This window comes from Bombina bombina, chromosome 8 (assembly GCF_027579735.1).
Source record: "Bombina bombina isolate aBomBom1 chromosome 8, aBomBom1.pri, whole genome shotgun sequence".
Taxonomy (NCBI): Eukaryota; Metazoa; Chordata; class Amphibia; order Anura; family Bombinatoridae; genus Bombina; species Bombina bombina.
In genome coordinates, this window is record NC_069506.1 from 230,451,674 (window position 1) to 230,470,829 (window position 19,156).

The following is a 19,156-nucleotide window of genomic DNA, read 5'->3' on the forward strand; positions in this document are numbered from 1 at the left end:
TTAAAATCAGTAAATTTTAATCCATAAAAACTGCTACGCGTTTCTAGACCATAAACCGGTCTTTTCTTCAGGCATACAAACAATGGATATATTTTGGTTCATTTTAGTAGTCATATTTGGAAAAAACATTGCTGTATGTTACTAATATTTTAACATACTTGGTGCTTGTTTTCAATAATGCTGGGGCATGTTTATACATAGAGTCACATGGTAAAGGCGTAGAGCATGTCTCATTATTACCTTTATTTCACAGAATACAAAAATCCAGTGCTTCTGCTAACAGGCCGCTCGGTGCTGCAGGTGTATAGTGTGAGCACAGGTCGGTATCACACTGTGTGTCACCAGGGCTGGGAGCCTTACCATGGCTGGACAGTGTGCAGGGAGCTGGGTTTCAACAGGTACCATCTCTGGTCATTTCATGTGTGTGCTATTCTGTGACTTGCTCTGCATTACCACATGTGCGTTGCCTGTGTATCCCTGTGTGAGTGCTGCCCAGTTTAGCGTGATTGAATCTGCTCAATAGCTTTCAATGTTTAAAATCCTTGTTTCCATTGTGGCATTTTCTATAAAGCCCACTATTATAAACTTGAGAAGTTGTGTCTACTTTCTTCTGCTAGACATTAAAGGAACAGTAAACACCTTGTGATTACAAGACATTTATGTTGTGTTGCTATAGAATAACATACCAGCCAAGTCTTAATGTTTTAAAATAAATTAACACCTTATTTTACTGCAATTTTTTTTTTAATACTTCACCCACCATTTTCTTTATTTGGAGGAGCCAATCTGGGCTTTAGTCCACAGACAACAAGGCTATCCGCTGTCGTAAAGTTAATATAAGGTACATTTTTTGGCAGTTGTTATAATCTGATAAAGCTATTTAGGGACCTATATGTAGCAGGGTTAGCCTTGAGAAGCCAGCAGGTTGCATTTCCATTTCTGAGAATTAGAAATTGCTTACATTTTCTGAGCTAAATTACATGAAAAAGGGGCAAAATAAATAATGAAAGTATATTGAAAAGTTGTTCCATTACACATAACTCAACATTTCATATACAAATCTCAAGGTGTTCACTGTCCCATTAATATCCCACATTGTTAATCTCAACAAATGATACAACACGTTTTACACAATAAAGGTAGTAGAATTATATTATGAGCAACTTTACAGTATAATGCATATAAAAAACATACCCTACACACATGCAATGTATACCCATAATGCCACAGCTCAAATGTATTAATTATTGTGATTTTTAAATATATCTTATAATTACCAATGGTCATTGCACTATATAGTAAAGATATAGGTGTTCAATTGGTGTAACTTGTATAATAATGAGGAAATATTTCAGGTATGTTCAAGTTTTCTAAACCTCAGATGGCCAACTTGCTGCCTATGGGCCACATAGGGCCCTCTAGGCTAGTTTATGCGGCGCCGGCCCCTAAGGGAAAAGAAAAACTAAGAATCTGTTCCATAGTTTTGTGGCTGTAGGAAAAAAAGGAAACTAAAGAGGAATACTTTTGGGGAATTCTGGTGATGGGTAAACAAATTGGCCACGATTCAAAAGGGCCCTATAAGGGGGAAAACAGCAGATAGGATACCCTGCAACCTTACCTAAATCAGGGCCTAAAAAATTTATTTGCACCCCTTCTTGTTTTTTTAAATATTGATCTGTGCGCCAGTGACGTGCAGTGAGGTCAGAGGCTGGTGAGGCACTAGATATGATACCCTGGAGAAACACATGTATAGAGGGCCGCAAGTACCCCCAACAGGGCAGGTTTAAATGATAGCTGAACCAGTGCACAGGTGACATAATCAGGTGATGGGTGAGAGCAAGTTAGTAACCACTGAGTTATTGATCAGCTAATTACTTCACCTGTGCACTGATTCAGCTATAATGAAAACCTGGCCTGTTGGGGGTACTTGAGGACCATTGTTAAGAAACACTGCACTAAAGCACCAGCTCATCGGAAATGTATTGATTACCTGGAGAATAAAGCACACATACTCTGCTCACTGACACCCACACACACTCTGCTCACATACACACTCACACAATTCTGTGGCACAGTGCCAGTTACTAAGCAATTAGAATTATACACAATCTCTTCTCTACTCACTACAGTATTGTAAAAAAAGAAATAATTTACCATACAAGTTTTACACAAAGGACAAGTTATCAATACTGCCAACACAGCTGCTGCAATATGGTGTTCAAGAAACACATGTGCACATCCCACTTAGGTATGCTCTTCAACAAATGATGCCAAAAGAATGAGGTACATAGTAATAAAAGTAAAATATAAAGTTTAAGAAAAAACACAAAAACCAATGGCACTACCTTGTTATGTAAGGTTTATGAAAAAGCTCTTGATATCTCAAATATTTGATTAATTGTTCACCATGAACTTAGTAGATATCGATTGGTGCTGTGTATTAGAAGAATTTTAGAACAAAATTGTGGTAGGTAAAGGAAACCCCACAGGAGAAAAGAATACACATGTAGCACTCTAGAGCTATTAGTAATGTTGAAGTATATGAATATTATAAAAATAGGGTAGACACCACTAAACACCCATTGGAATAACCAAAACTTATGGTGCTATTCTGGAGACAATAACAAACTGATATGTATGCTTCAATAAGGATGGCAACATAAAATGTAATTATTATTAACAACAAAGCTATTATTCTGAATCCCTGTGTAGAATCCAAACATGGTTTCAATCCTACCCACAACATACTATATAAACCAGATTATTTATATAGATACAGATGCTTGTATCTTTATTATATCAGTCAACATATATATCGTGTGTGTTTTTAATGTGGTTGCTTCCCATACTTTTAGTATTAATTTCACAATAAAAGTTATATTTTAACTAGCTCCCCATTTTCCTCTCCCCCAATCCTGTGATTTAGTATCAGCAAAACATGATACTTATCTTATAATATTCATGTACTTCAACATTACTAATAGCTCTAGAGTGCTACATGTGTATTATTTTCTCCTGTGGGGTTTCCTTTACCTACCACAATTTTGTTCTAAAATATAAAGTTTATTTATTTTTATTTTTTGTGCAATTTCTATCTGTATGATGGAAATGTAATTATGACTTTCATGTTCCTTTCAAAAACTAATTTGATTTGCTGACATGGGGCCAGTAACAGTTGATGCTAATTCTCAAAATATAAATAAATAGAAACGTCTATTAAAATAGCATGCTCTACCTCAATCATGAAAGTTTAATTTTAAATGTCTCCCTTTGACTATGTGTTTAACCAGTTACTTTACAGTGGCATTATTTCTAAAAACATTTAACTGCAATAATTACATATATTTTTTAAATGACTCATTATCTCCTTTTATTAATATAAACTTGTATAAAAGCAGCACATATTAAAAACACAATGCAACAGCTTTCAATTGATTTGTGAATTACAAGTTAACAGCAGTCTTTAAATAAATGGAGACACAGAGAAAAAGAAAAATAGATACTGCATCCTCTGACTGAACAGACATAACATATATGGAGTTTGTACCTAATTAAATCAAATTACCATGGAAAAGGGAGGCTTAGCAATATTCAATGTCAAAAACTTTAATTTAAATAATGTGGACACTGCACACTTAACTTCAAACTCTGGGTTTTAAATTATGGATTTAAATTTGAATTGACCCTTTGACTTCCTGTCAGTATTGGGTTATGCTCACTTACTGTCCCCCTGTTAATGAGCTGTATCTGAACACAATTTGTGAATCACAAGAGATGTAGAATACTACTTTACTCTTCTTCTTGGTGTCATCTGTTCTTAGGTTACCTCAGCTTCCAGTTGTGTTACATGACCCTGCTCACTGCATCCTCCTTCTGATTAATCTATATATCCTTCACTTGCTAGGAGGCATCAAGAGGGGTGCCTCCTATTGGTCCCAATTTTTGCTGCTAATATATTGACAGAACACAGGTGGCGCTGCAGCACATCTTTTCCTTTGACCCATGTACTGCAATGGAGAGAAGCATTCCTGTACCTGCCTCTCCATAGCATTACATGGGGGGGGAAATATTTTTTTTTTTACTTTTTGTTTTATTGTTTTAATTAAAATTTAATTAAGCTTTGGCCACATATGGCAGGGGAGGCACTGCCTCCCCTGAATCCTATGAGTGCACGTCCCTGCTGTGCACCCTTAAAGCTTCTAAAATTCTGATCCCGTGGCCCCCATGTGTTAGGAAGTTTGTTTCTCTGTTCTAAACAATATACGCAAGCTAAGGTGAACATTATCCTACACGCCTGTCTTGCCACTCTTTTACTGGTGAGATAAGCAAATATTTAAATTGAATATAACACGTATTATATTGTATGTAAATATCTTTTGAAAATATGCCCCTTCCACACTCTGAATTTTTTTCTAATCATTGTGAATGTCAGCAGTGTTCAAATGTAGTGTGACCTGTACTTTCCTATAGAAACAACATTGCAAATCATCAGTACGGTGAGGGAAAGACTACTTTTTTAGGACCTGGCATGACCAATGCAAGACTAGAGAGACAGAAATTAACATTTCTTATCTGACCTTTTAGTACATCTCTGTCTAACCCCCAACTAGGAGTATGGTTTTTTTTTCTTTCTTTTCTAAATGTTTTTGTTTAAATAGCTTTTCTACTTACAGTACTTAATTATTGACATTTTCAGTATATATGGGGATCCAACAGGCAAAAACAGTTATTTGAAAATACAAAATCAAGGTAAAGGAGCTATCTGTAAACAATTGAATACATTCCAGAAGGTTCAATTGATAATTGGCAACACATTAAAGGAGACAACACTCACTGCCCCTATAAGTTCAAACAAACAATACCAGGAGAAATGTTACTTTGATAATAAAAAAAATTAAAGGGACATTACATTTTATTCCCCCGCCCCTAATTCTGTAGTATATGTACAATTAATGATTACAATGAGAATCTCTGCTTTTACATCTAATCTTTTTTTTTTGTATATTTATTGTCCCAAAAGGTCCTCCGTTCACAGCTGCAAAATCCTTCTTTCTGGCTCCTTTTATTTTTTAATGTGTCCCATGTTTATTGTCCAATCACAATCCACTTGTTGGTGCCGTTCAGATAAATGTTCCCTGCTCCTGTACTGTACTGGATAAAGCTTGTCTTGTGATTAAGGAACAACCCTCTGTGATACGTTATTTTTAAAAGCTGAGAGTCTTATTGTAGTAACTATTTGTGCACATACTGCACAATTATGGGGAAAAAGTATTTTTTAATGTCCCTTTAAATTGAACGCCGTATCTGAATCATGAAACTTTAATTTTATCTCCTATGTTAAAAAAATAATTATACACAAGAATGCTCCAGAGTAGGTGAAGTATCACTATCATTGTACAATGTCGAATAAGACATTTTTAATCAATTTAAATGAACACACCATGATTTAACTAGTGCATGGGGCTAAAAGGGTAACCTGTATCCCATTGGTGTAAGGTTTTTACTAAAACAAAGATTCTTCACATGCTATAAACCCTGAGAAGTGAGACAATTAAAGGGGTCTTTCTATGGATAAGCTTATTAATCAATTACTCAAAAAAGGTCTTGGTGGCACTTAACTGAATAGCAAGAATGACCTTGTTGCAGGGTTTCTGCAAACATACAGGGAGTGCAGAATTATTAGGCAAGTTGTATTTTTGAGGATTAATTTTATTATTGAACAACAACCATGTTCTCAATGAACCCAAAAAACTCATTAATATCAAAGCTGAATATTTTTGGAAGTAGTTTTTAGTTTGTTTTTAGTTTTAGCTATTTTAGGGGGATAGCTGTGTGTGCAGGTGACTATTACTGTGCATAATTATTAGGCAACTTAACAAAAAACAAATATATACCCATTTCAATTATTTATTTTTACCAGTGAAACCAATATAACATCTCAACATTCACAAATATACATTTCTGACATTCAAAAACAAAACAAAAACAAATCAGTGACCAATATAGCCACCTTTCTTTGCAAGGACACTCAATAGCCTGCCATCCATGGATTCTGTCAGTGTTTTGATCTGTTCACCATCAACATTGCGTGCAGCAGCAACCACAGCCTCCCAGACACTGTTCAGAGAGGTGTACTGTTTTCCCTCCTTGTAAATCTCACATTTGATGATGGACCACAGGTTCTCAATGGGGTTCAGATCAGGTGAACAATGAGGCCATGTCATTAGATTTTCTTCTTTTATACCCTTTCTTGCCAGCCACGCTGTGGAGTACTTGGACGCGTGTGATGGAGCATTGTCCTGCATTAAAATCATGTTTTTCTTGAAGGATGCAGACTTCTTCCTGTACCACTGCTTGAAGAAGGTGTCTTCCAGAAACTGGCAGTAGGACTGGGAGTTGAGCTTGACTCCATCCTCAACCCGAAAAGGCCCCACAAGCTCATCTTTGATGATACCAGCCCAAATCAGTACTCCACCTCCACCTTGCTGGCGTCTGAGTCGGACTGGAGCTCTCTGCCCTTTACCAATCCAGCCACGGGCCCATCCATCTGGCCCATCAAGACTCACTCTCATTTCATCAGTCCATAGAACCTTAGAAAAATCAGTCTTGAGATATTTTTTGGCCCAGTCTTGACGTTTCAGCTTGTGTGTCTTGTTCAGTGGTGGTCGTCTTTCAGCCTTTCTTACCTTGGCCATGTCTCTGAGTATTGCACACCTTGTGCTTTTGGGCACTCCAGTGATGTTGCAGCTCTGAAATATGGCCAAACTGGTGGCAAGTGGCATCTTGGCAGCTGCACGCTTGACTTTTCTCAGTTCATGGGCAGTTATTTTGCGCCTTGGTTTTTCCACACGCTTCTTGCGACCCTGTTGACTATTTTGAATGAAATGCTTGATTGTTCAATGATCACGCTTCAGAAGCTTTGCAATTTTAAGAGTGCTGCATCCCTCTGCAAGATATCTCACTATTTTTGACTTTTCTGAGCCTGTCAAGTCCTTCTTTTGACCCATTTTGCCAAAGGAAAGGAAGTTGCCTAATAATTATACACACCTGATATAGGGTGTTGATGTCATTAGACCACACCCCTTCTCATTACAGAGATGCACATCACCTAATATGCTTAATTGGTAGTAGGCTTTCGAGCCTATACAGCTTGGAGTAAGACAACATGCATAAAGAGGATGATGTGGTCAAAATACTAATTTGCCTAATAATTCTGCACTCCCTGTACTGCTGTGAAATGTCCAAGACCATAAGAATGCTAAGAACACCACAAATGGTGTCAAAATGATGTCACCATAATGATGGTGTCACCTGCAGGCAGGCTTCCATACTGGTAACTATAGGAACAAAAACTGCAGTTTTAAAGTGAAAAGAATCAGCAGTATAGTGGGAAGACACAGGTACCCTAAGCAAGCACTGACTAGGATTCAGGAATATGAAGACACATTATTCACAGATATCCGAAGTATAAAAATAAATAACTACCTGATTATCAAGGTGTATTCTAGGGCAAGACTGGGCCATCTGGATGAGGACAGGTACCATAGCGGACACAAATAGCACAAATGATTAACTAGCTGGGGGTCACTAACACTATGCATTTGAAATGAGCAGTAGAATATTTTGTGGCGAATTTAAAAGTTAAACTAAAGCCCCCCCCCATATCATGTGACAATTTCACAATGTATATATTATACATTATGCAAATTTTTATGACCCTGGGAGGTCTCCCTAAGGGTGATGGGGGAAATCAGACCTGGACTCCTTGCCCGTGTGCTTAGAGGAATATGGCTGCACCTCACTGACAAGGCCCATGGAAGGCCAAAACGATCGTCTGGGGTTGTCATATTCCTTGTTCAGAGGAGAATTGCCTGGTATTTCGGGGCTGGACTAACCTTACTTGGAGGGATCAGACTGCTATACTTTAGGAAAGTTTTCCTCAGTAGAAAGCACAACTGGGCTAAAAGAGGCTGCTCCTAGGTGGTAACTCGCCATAGAACAAGCCACTGAGCTGTTGTTCGTTCCTGGTAGAGCGCTTCTCTCTTTGTATGCAAATATATACTATACACTTGTGCACATGCCCAGTAGGAGATGGAGCCTCAGAAAATTTGCATATAAAAAGAATGTTCATGTTTTTATAATTAAAGTATATTGGAAAGTTGCTTTTTTATATTTTATTTTTATTGCATGCTTTATCTGAATCATTAAACTTTAATTTTGATGTTAGTGGTCCTTTAAATGCAAGAAGGTTTTAACTCTTCCCTTTGAGACTCCTCTTATTTTTCTCGACAGTCATACAGAATCCTTGCCTGTCCTGCTCAGTGCCACAGATCCCAGCTGTCTAGAGGCTTTTGCTGTACTGAATAAATCAAATGGATCACCTAGTACTCTGGAAGCTTTCCTGAGCCCTGTGTAAGTTCCATATACATTACTCCCCTTATAATTCCACTGAAACATAAACACACACTTTATATATCTCCCTTATACAAATGTAGCCTATGATAAAGTTTCTTGTTTTTAACTTGTATGTTTACCTTCTGCTTCAGAATATTCTATATGTTTTTCCATTGAGAACACTGCAAATTGTATATGAAATTTAAATGGGCATTAGCTTACCAAACAAATGCCAACTATGGCAGCAGGCAGCACCATTCAGCTAATTTTGGCACCATATTTATTTGTGTAGTAGACTGTGCAACACAGAAATATCTGGATTTGGACAAATATTTTATGTTGCACTATTACACAAATAAATCTAGTGCGGAAAATAGCGGAACGCTGCTCCCTGCTGCCTTATTTGGCAGTCATTTTGTAAACAAATGACACATAACCAAATTCTGCCTAATAAATAACAAAATGTGTCCTGGTCCTACATAAAGGCTAACAGCTTTCAGGATACAAAATGCCACACGTTTACCACGGAGAGATGGGATGGATCTTGTCTCTTATCCCCTTTGAAATAACTAATTTTCCCAATCAAGTCAAACCTGACTGTAGGAGGAGCACACTTAAAGGGACACTGAACCCAAGTTTTTTCTTTTGTAATTCAGAAAGAGCATGCAATTTTAAGCAACTTTCTTATTTACTCCTATTATCAATTTTTCTTCGTTCTCTTTATTTGAAAAATAAGGCATCTAATCTTTTGGGTTCAGTACTCTGGACAGCACTTTTTTATTGGTGGATGAATTTATCCACCTATCAGCAAGGATAACCCAGGTTGTTCACCAAAAATGGGCCGGCATCTAAACTTACATTCTTGCATTTCAAATAAAGATACCAAGAGAATGAAGTAAATGTGATAATAGGAGTAAATTAGAAAGTTTCTTAAAATGTCATGCTCAATCTGAATCACGAAAGAAAAAATTTGGGTACAGTGTCCCTTTAAAGAATTGCTTGCGGTGAGGAAGTTGTGTGGTGGTCGTGAGTGGAACTTGGATGTGCCATGGCTTGGGTGGTGCCTCCCCTGTGGAGTTGGGGTTTAATGTGGAGAGGTTAATTTACACTGAGGTTTGATTGCAGTGAGGAAATAGCAACAGATATGGGGTAAATTCATTGGGGAGAATGTTGAAGTAAGATATTCTGGTGCATAAGAGAGTAAATAGTTGTTTGTGTTTTTGTTTTTTATAATTGTACACTTTGTTGAAAAGCAGATAGGTAGGTTCAAGAGTGTGCACGTCTGGCCCACTATATGGCATCAGCTTTGGAAGAAAACTTTGCAATTTAATAAAATGTTATACTTTGTGCAAACAATGCTGCCATCTAGTGCTCAAAAGATTTCTTGCAAAAATGCTACCATATAGAGATCAGGGCATGTGCAAGTTGCCTACTAAGGTATTCGCTTCAACACAGAATACAATGGAACAAAGTAAAATTGATCCTTTTTTTTTTTAAATCTGAAACATGAAATAAAAACATTTGGGTTTTATGTTCATTTAGTGTTACTGGAGTGAAGTGGGTATTAAAATAAGGAAATCATAAAGACTATAGGTGTTATAAATATATAATATAGTTGAGGAGTTTTAGTGTAATTTGCATGTATATAAATTTGAATAAACAATAAGGCATTTGATGCTGTTTGATATTAGGTAAGAGCAGTTGGCAAAATGACGGTCATGATTAAAAAAATAAATTAAAAAAAGCAATTTATAACTGTAAAAACCCTGCTTTACCAGTGTTCATATAGATTGGAATTTGATTTTAAACCCAGCTATGTGGTAAAAAACGCAAAAAAAATGCTAAAAATTGAGCACATGATGGCTTGGAATTTGAAAATGCCATATTTGTCAGTATTAAAGGAACGTGAAACCCCTCACTTTTCTTTCATAGTCAGACAGAGAATACAATTTTAAACAACTTTCCAACTTCTATTATTATATTATTTATTAATTGTCTTAGTATCCTTTGTTAAGGAATGAATCCATTTGGATCCAGCAACACACCAAATCATAATATATAAACTCACTCCAAAATCAAAGCCTCCTTCATTTTCTTGGTATTCTTTTTTTAAAATAAATACGCAAATATCCTACACGAATGGGAGCTAGCTGCTGATTGGTGCCTGCACACATTTGTCTCTTGTGATTGGCTAACTAGATATGTTCATCTAGCTGCCAGTAGTGCAATGCTGTTCCTTCAGCAAACGATAACAAAGAATGAAGCAAATTGATAATAGAAGTCAATTCAAAAGTTGTTTAAAAGTGTATGTTCTATCCAAATCATGAATGAACATTTTGGGGTTTCCTGTCTCTTTTAATAAGTACACATAAGTTTCAACATTGTTTAATCATAAAAAGTCAGTAAAATCCTTTTCTCTGTTTATACCTTATAGGATACAAATATAGCAAATTAGATCATAGAAGTGGAATGTGGTTTAAAATTGTATGCTCTATGATGAAAATGTAATTTTGACTTTAGTGTCCCTTTAAACCCACCTGATAGCCTGACTGACAGGACTGCAATCCACCTTCATGTCCGACTAATATTTTCAAACTAACATTATACATATATTGTGATAGACTGGGTGGGCAGTAAATGTATATCCTCTAAATTTAAGTTGGTTAAAGGGACGGTCTTCTTGAAAATTATTATTGTTTAAAAAGATAGATAATCCCTTTTATTATCCATTCCCCAGTTTTGCATAACCAACACTGTTATATTAATATAATGTTTACCTTTGTGCTTACCTTGTGTCTAAGTCTCTGCAGACTGTCCCCTTACTTCAGTGCTTTTAACAATCTTGCATTTTATCCAATCAATGCTGGTTCTTATATAACCATTATCATTCTCCACAGGAGTGAGCACAATGTTATCTATATGGCACTAGCACTGTCAGTGATATTTATTAGCTTTTTAAAACTTGTAAATAGCCAGAGATAAGAGGAGGCCTGCAGGGCTTAAAAACCGGCAGACTTACAGGTTATAAATATATTAATGTAATAATGTTTGTTATGCAAAGCTGATAAAGGGATTATCTATATTTTAAAATAATAATAATTTTTAAGTAGACTGTCCCTTTAAAGTAATGGACTGGAAAACCTATGCACTTTTTAATTCCAGTAATTATTCTGTGCATCCTTCTACCTCCAGCTTCAAAGTAGAGCAATGACATCAGCTGCACAGCCAGGTTTGTTAACAAGTAGATATTTATTGGCACAAGCAGAAACCAGAGAAACTGTCCGTAATAGCTAAAAATGAGGAGACCTGAATTCTCTAAGCAGACAAGCACGGGCTCACAGAGATCCTATTCTACTTGTAAATAAAACATATAGTAGCAACAACAATCTCTATTAATGTATACAAAGATTTTCTTTATCACCACCAGTTGGTCTGTATATTAGCACCGTTATAGGTTTCTTATTTGTATCACTCATATACATAGTACTTGCACCTTCCATGTTATATGTATGTTTATTTTATTGGTCATAAACACAGAAGTCTACAAGAAGAATTTGTTCATGAATCCGGGAACCAGCATAATATTTATTGTAATGTTCTTTATCTTGGCAGAGAAACCTGCCCTGCCCAGGAAGGAGTATCACTACAATGCACAGGTGAGAAATTACAATCTGGAAGAGCCTTAAAGGGACATTAAACACCTCAAGATATTAATATAAATAATTTAATTACAGTATCTCACAAAAGTGAGTACACCCCTTACATTTCTGTAAATATTTTATTATATCTTTTCATGTGACAACACTGAAGAAATGACACTTTGCTATAATATAAAGTAGTGAGTGTACAACCTGTATAACAGTGTAAATTTGCTGTCCCCTCAAAATAACTCAACACACAGCTATTAATGTCTAAAGTGTTGGCAACAAAAGTGAGTACACCCCTCACATTTTTGTAAATATTTTATTATATCTTTTCATGTCACAACACTGAAGAAATGACACTTTGCTACAATGTAAAGTATTGAGTGTACAGCCTGTATAACAGTGTAAATTTGCTGTCCCCTCAAAATAACTCAACACACAGCCATTAATGTCTAAACCGTTGGCAACAAAAGTGAGTACACCCCTAAGTGGAAATGTCCAAATTGGGCCCAATTAGCCATTTTCCCTTCCCGGTGTCATGTGACTCGTTAGTGTTACAAGGTCTCAGGTGTGAATGGGGAGCAGGTGAGTTACATTTGGTGTTATCGCTCTCACACTCTCTCATACTGGTCACTGGAAGTTCAACATGGCACCTCATGGCAAAGAACTCTCTGGGGATCTGAAAAAAATAATTGTTGCTCTACATAAAGATGGCCTATGCTATAGGAAGATTGTCAAGACCCTGAAACTGACCTGCAGCATGGTGGGCAAGACCATACAGAGGTTTCACAGGACAGGTTCCACTCAGAACAGGCCTCGCCATGGTCAACCAAAAAAAGTTGAGTGCATGTGCTCAGCGTCATATCCAGAGGTTCTCTTTAGGAATTAGACATATGAGTGCTGCCAGCATTGCTGCAGAGGTTGAAGGGGGTCAGCCTGTCAGTGCTCAGGCCATACCCCGAACACAGCATTACATTGGTCTGCATGGCTGTCATCCCAGAAGGAAGCCTTTTCTAAAGATGATGCACAAGAAAGCCTGCAAACAGTTTGCTGAAGACAAGCAGACTAAGGACATGGAGACTGGGCTGCATGGCAGTATTCCAACATGATAACGACCCCAAACACACCTCCAAGACGACCACTGCCATGCTAAAGTAGCTGAGGGTAAAGGTGAAGGACAGGCCAAGCATGTCTCCAGACCTAAACCCTATTGAGCATCTCTGGGGCATCCTCAAACAGAATGTGGGGGAGTGCAAGTTCTCTAACATCCACCAGCTCTGTGATGTCATCATGAAGGCGTGGAAGAGGACTCCAGTGGCAACCTGTGAAGCTCTGGTGAACTCCATGCCCAAGAGGGTTAAGGCAGTGCTGGAAAATAATGGTGGCCACACAAAATATTGACACTTTAGGCACAATTTGGACATTTCCACTTGGGGGTGTACTCACTTTTGTTGCCAATGGTTTAGACATTAATGGCTGTGTGTTGAGTTATTTTGAGGGGACAGAAAATGTACACTGTTATACAGGCTGTACACTCACTACTTTATATTGTAGCAAAGTGTCATTTTTTCAGTGTTGTCACATGAAAAGATATAATAAAATATTTACAAAGATGTGAGGGGTGTACTCACTTTTGTGAGATAATGTACATTTAGTAAAACAACTTTGCATATACTTTAATTATTTATTTTGTTCTCCTTTCCTGTTTTTTAGTTCTGAATTTTGTGGGCTTTCCAATTCAGGTTAAACATGGAAGTGCAGACACAGCTATATTCCACACAGTCATTGGTTGCATACTCTAGCAAGCTATTTATAACCATTCCTAATTGGCCTCAGCAGAAAGGGTAACCTAAGTTACAATATGGCGGCACCCACTGCTTTATGGACATTAATAATCTACCATTATTTTTTTCAATATTTAAACTAATATAATTTTTAAAAATACATGTACAACTTATCTTTCCTCTGCATACAATATTTAAGCAATGATTTATTTAGTGTTTAATGTCCCCTTAATATACTGGGTAATATTCTTGTGATGCTGGCAGTGATCTAATAAGTCAATCTATGGTGGAACAATCTACCGCATAGAGCAAACGTAAACAAAGGCTTTCTTCTTTTTTCCCCATTTTCAGTATTTTAACACAAAACAACCAGAACAATTACAGGGTCAGTGCCTGCTTATATGTAGGCATTCACAATACCAGATAATATTTTGAGTGATGTATAATAGTAACACCAAAGTAACTATAGATTGACTTATTTATTTAGTCCATCAGCACCTGAAGTGCTGCACATTAACTGCATATAAAATTCCTACATAACTTAAATTGTAATTAACGCCAAAGCTATGACCACCCAGCTGTAGATAATCACAATACTACACAATACTGTCAGAGGGGCAGAGTATCAACATCGGATTATTAAAAGGTTGATTTACAAATTTACAACAAGGGCCATAGTGGATTAATCAAAGATGGATTTATATACTTATTAACCTTCTACGTTTTATAGGCTTTATAACTATCACTTACCATCTTTAGGTGACCCATGCCTAATTTACCTATTGCAAATCATTTTATAACAATTGGACAACACTGTCTAATAACTACATTTATTCATTAACCCTTTACCGGTTAATATCCACACCATACTGGTTGATATTAGATCCAACCGGCAAGAAGGTTAAATACAGTACCCTCTGTATGCTAGCTGTCCATATCGATGTGCAGTTATTTAATAACAGGTGTAGAGATTCCCGGTGCTCTGACAAAATGCAGAAAGACATTTGGCAGAAGGACATTTGGCAGACGGACATTTGGCCGACGGACATTTGGCTGACAGACAGAAAGCTAAAGAATGTTCCGATTTCGGCTGAGGGCAGATACGTTCCAGAGTGCTCTGTTCTAATCAGAGCCTCAGGTGCCGCAACTGCCTCTGGGAACCTTACCATGGGTCCCAGGCTGCACGTTTTGTAATTCTCTGTCTGGGAAATTATCTATCTATCAAATCTATCTATTTATCTATCAAATCTATCTATCTATCGTATCTATCAAATGTATCTATTGCATCTATTGATCTATCTATCTAATCTATGTATCTATCTATCTATCAAATCTATCTATCTCGTGGCCGGACTGTTATCTGACAGCCACTTGTGTTTCGGCCAAATGTCCGTCGGCCAAGTGTCCGTCGGCCAAGTGTCCGTCGGCTAAAAGTCCGGCCACGGAGATTCCCAGTGGCCATGAGTGCTTTATAATGCTCCTATATTTCAAACTTTGATAGGGCCTTTGAATGTTAGTCTATTACTAGCTCATTAGGTACCGATACACCATACCAGATACTTCTTTATAGTTATCATTTGATCACCAGTAGTGCAGAAACAGCATTTTGATAATGCATCTCATTTGTGTTTTTAATTTCACACATCTGTTTTCATTTTAGAAATAAAAGCTATGTTTTAAACAAAAACTAGGTTTCTACCCCTTGCAAAATGATGTCCTTAATATAAGGGGAGACAGAAGTGCTATAAAGGTGCATACTTTCTAGTCAAATTTATTTGATTCAACTCTGTAAAACCTGCCTAGATTTGCTAATTGTCTATACAATAATTCTTAATTTTATCTCCGCCATAGCTTAAATGAATATTGTTTTTGCCCTTAAACTAAGCTTCACTTAGCAGCAAATCAAACCTCTCTTCTGCTGATGAAAGTTAATGAGCTTGAAACAGCTGTCCAGAATTGGTTTTGTTTTTGCTGCTCTGATCACATAAGGGTATCCACTGTGCTTAAACACTATACTGGCAGCAAAAAAGTATGAGATTTGCATATTTTATACAGAGTTCTCTGGTGTATTGGTAACAATGTATATAAAATCCATCTGAGGAAAAGCAAATGGTGATACTTATCTAGCTGACTAATTGTCTACAAAATAATTTTATGGCTCTTACTTTTATAAAATGGAGGATTTTAATCTTATGCTTTTATCTTCACAATAACTTAAATGAATGAATAATCACAATTGAAAACAACTTATATATAACACACACACACATACACACACACACACATATATATATTAAAAGAGAACATAGTTTGATAGTGTAGGACTAGACAGAAGATAAGTCACAATTATATAAGCACCTATGTCTTCTGCAAGAGCTTGGTATATGTTTTTAACCATTTCTTACTAGCACTATTCTACAGATCTACTACAATTTCTGTAAATTAAACCCTAAAACTCACATTGAGGATTAAAAACATAACATTATATGAATATGATAACCTTGTTACAATTATTTATTTTTTTGAGCACTTGAATTCTTGTCTTTATATGTAATCCCGTTTCTGGTTCTGTGCATATAGTGAAGTGTGGGTTGCATTTCCTGTTATGTTTTCTTCTTTTAGACTGTGGGCGAGCCACTGTGGAGAGTAACCGTGTAGTAGGAGGATCTCCATCTGCTCTGGGTCGCTGGCCATGGCAGGTCAGCTTGCAATGGGATGGACGTCATGTTTGTGGGGGTTCTGTAATCTCATCTCAGTGGGTGATGAGTGCCGCCCATTGCTTTGTGCTGTGAGTATCAGCATATTTTTCGCCCTTGAAGACATTAAAAGACCATTAAACATTTCAACAACGTATAAAGTGTTTCATTATTGCAAGTGAAACATTATTGCAATATACTTTCATTATTTATTTTGCTGCCTATTGCTGTAAAATACATCTAAAAACTGTGTTTGTTTCACTTTTTTTCCAGAGAGGTTAGGGTTAATACTTTTACTCAATTTATGTGAGTTTTTGTTTACTTCACCCTCCTCCCTAAGATTCTCAGCAGTTACATATTTGTGAAGGCTGGACTATCAGTATTGCATCAACAATCATGATAGGAGAAACATTTTTTTGCAATAGTAACTAAGTTGAATCAGTGCTAAACCACCTTATTGTAAGAGATAATGGCAGGTTTTTCCCCAGTCTCTCTCAACTGCACAGGTGCAAACAGAGTTTGTGCTATATCTGAATAGTAGTTTGTTATTGGTTAGCAAGGATTATTTTGTTCTGGGGGACAGGGAAATCAGTGAAATTAATAAACATAAAACAATATACTCATTTGACAAAATAAAGCTGCAGTTTGTATTGCAAAATTATTATCAGATATAAAGGTTCAAAATCATGCAGTTTAAAATTTGTGTTTAGTGGTCCTTTAAGGATTTAATCAGTATTGATTTTTTTTTTGTATACTCCCAGCTCCAACTTACTAGCAGTCGGAAGGTGGAGAGTCCATGCTGGGTCTACTACTCTGTACCCGGCAGCCTCACACTCTATCCGGAGCATCTATTACAATGGCCTCTATGATATTGCGACCAATGACTATGATGTAGCTCTACTCAAAACCACGTTTCCTATGGCATTCTCTGGTACGTGCAGCTGTAACTGGTCGGCAAAGAATAGTGCTGTTTTCGTAAAGCAAATGACAAAGGCTGGACAGGACATAATAGTCAAAGTTAAAATGTGCATAAGTGCAGTTTTGCATAGATGCACATTTGCCATTTACTAGTATTAGCAAAAATGTTTCCTGTAAAAGCTATCAATGTTTATTTATTTTATTTATTTATAAAATATTTTACCAGGAAGGATACATTGAGATTTCTCTCGTTTTCAAGTATGTCCTGGGTCCACAAGACATTGCATTGATAACATAGGGTACAATAAAATACAAAAAACAATAATAATACACAATATATGAAAAAAAAAAAAAAATTAACATAGAACAGGTATTTAATCAACCATGACAGATGCATTCTGTTTTGAGATATGTAGAGAGTGATCTCTTAAAGGATATTAGGCTTGGGGAAGGTTTGAAAGTGTGCGGGAGGTTGTTCCATAATTGTGGTGCTCTGTAGGAAAAGGAGGATCGAGCTGCTTTCTTTTTGTATTGAGGCAAGCTAAATAATGTGCTGGTATTGGATCGGAGGTTATAGGAGGTGGGAATAGCCGGGGAGAGCATTCTGCTCAGGTAGGGTGGGAGCTTCCCAGAAATGCTCTTAAACACAAGGCAAGAAAGATGGAGGGAGCGTCTGGATTCCAGCAACAGCCAGTTTAGTTCTTCTAGCATGTCACAATGGTGGGTCCTGTAGTTACATTGTAGCACAAAGCGGCAGAATGAGTTATATAACGTATTTAGTTTATTAAGGTGAGTTTGCGGTGCAGGTGCATATACTACGTCCCCGTAATCCATGATAGGCATCAGCATTTGCTGTACAATCTTTTCCTTTACTGTAGGGCTGAGGCAAGATTTGTTTCTGTACAGGGCAAATAGTTTTGGATAAAGTTTAGATGCAAGTTTTTCTATGTGGAGGCCAAAAGATAGATTGGGGTCTAACAACATACCCAAGTATTTGAAAGAGTGGACTGCAGTCAGCGTGCAATTGGATTTTGTTTTGATGCGTAGATGGGAATTTTGTAATTTGTGTAATTTAGGCCCTGTTCCAAAGATCATTGTGACAGTTTTGTCAGTGTTTAGGAAGAGTTTGTTTTTGATATCCACTTTTCTACCTCTGTGAATTGGTCTTGGAGCACTGCTTCAAGCTGCGGCAGATTGGAATTGTTTACATAGATTACCGTGTTGTCTGCGTACATGTGTACAGTTGAGGATTTGCAGACATTAGGCAGATCATTTATAAATAATGTGAATAGCAGGGGGCCGAGAATGGATCCTTGGGGAACACCACACGTGACCAGGAGAGGGAGGGAGTCACTGTCAGAAATGGAGACATATTGTGATCGATCCGATACATATGATCGAAACCAGGTTAGCGGACGATCACCAATACCTGAGTTTTTTAGTTTGAGCAGTAGTATATCATGGTCTACTGTGTCAAAGGCCTTTGCAAAGTCAAGGAAAATCGCTCCAGTTAGGTCTCCTTGTTCCATGCCAGTTTGGATGTCGTTGCAAACTTTTAGGAGGGCAGTTGTAGTGGAGTGATTCGGGCGAAAACCTGATTGTTCAGGGGTCAGATAGTTACATTGTTGGTAATACTCACAAAGTTGCGTATGGACGCATTTTTCTAAGATTTTTGACAATACTGGGAGCAAAGATATGGGACGATAATTAGAAACCAAGG

At 37.1% G+C, this 19,156-nt stretch overlaps 1 protein-coding gene across 1 annotated transcript in view; it reads left to right on the forward strand.

Moving 5' to 3' along the window:
- Positions 1 to 19,156, forward strand: part of LOC128639063 (transmembrane protease serine 3-like) — a 62,103-nt gene that overhangs the window by 22,439 nt on the left and 20,508 nt on the right. The window contains exons 6-10 of the mRNA XM_053691208.1: positions 254 to 398; positions 8,293 to 8,412; positions 12,007 to 12,050; positions 16,445 to 16,610; positions 17,280 to 17,449. Of these exons, the coding sequence (XP_053547183.1) occupies positions 254 to 398; positions 8,293 to 8,412; positions 12,007 to 12,050; positions 16,445 to 16,610; positions 17,280 to 17,449 (645 nt within the window). The remainder of the gene's footprint in view (positions 1 to 253; positions 399 to 8,292; positions 8,413 to 12,006; positions 12,051 to 16,444; positions 16,611 to 17,279; positions 17,450 to 19,156) is intronic.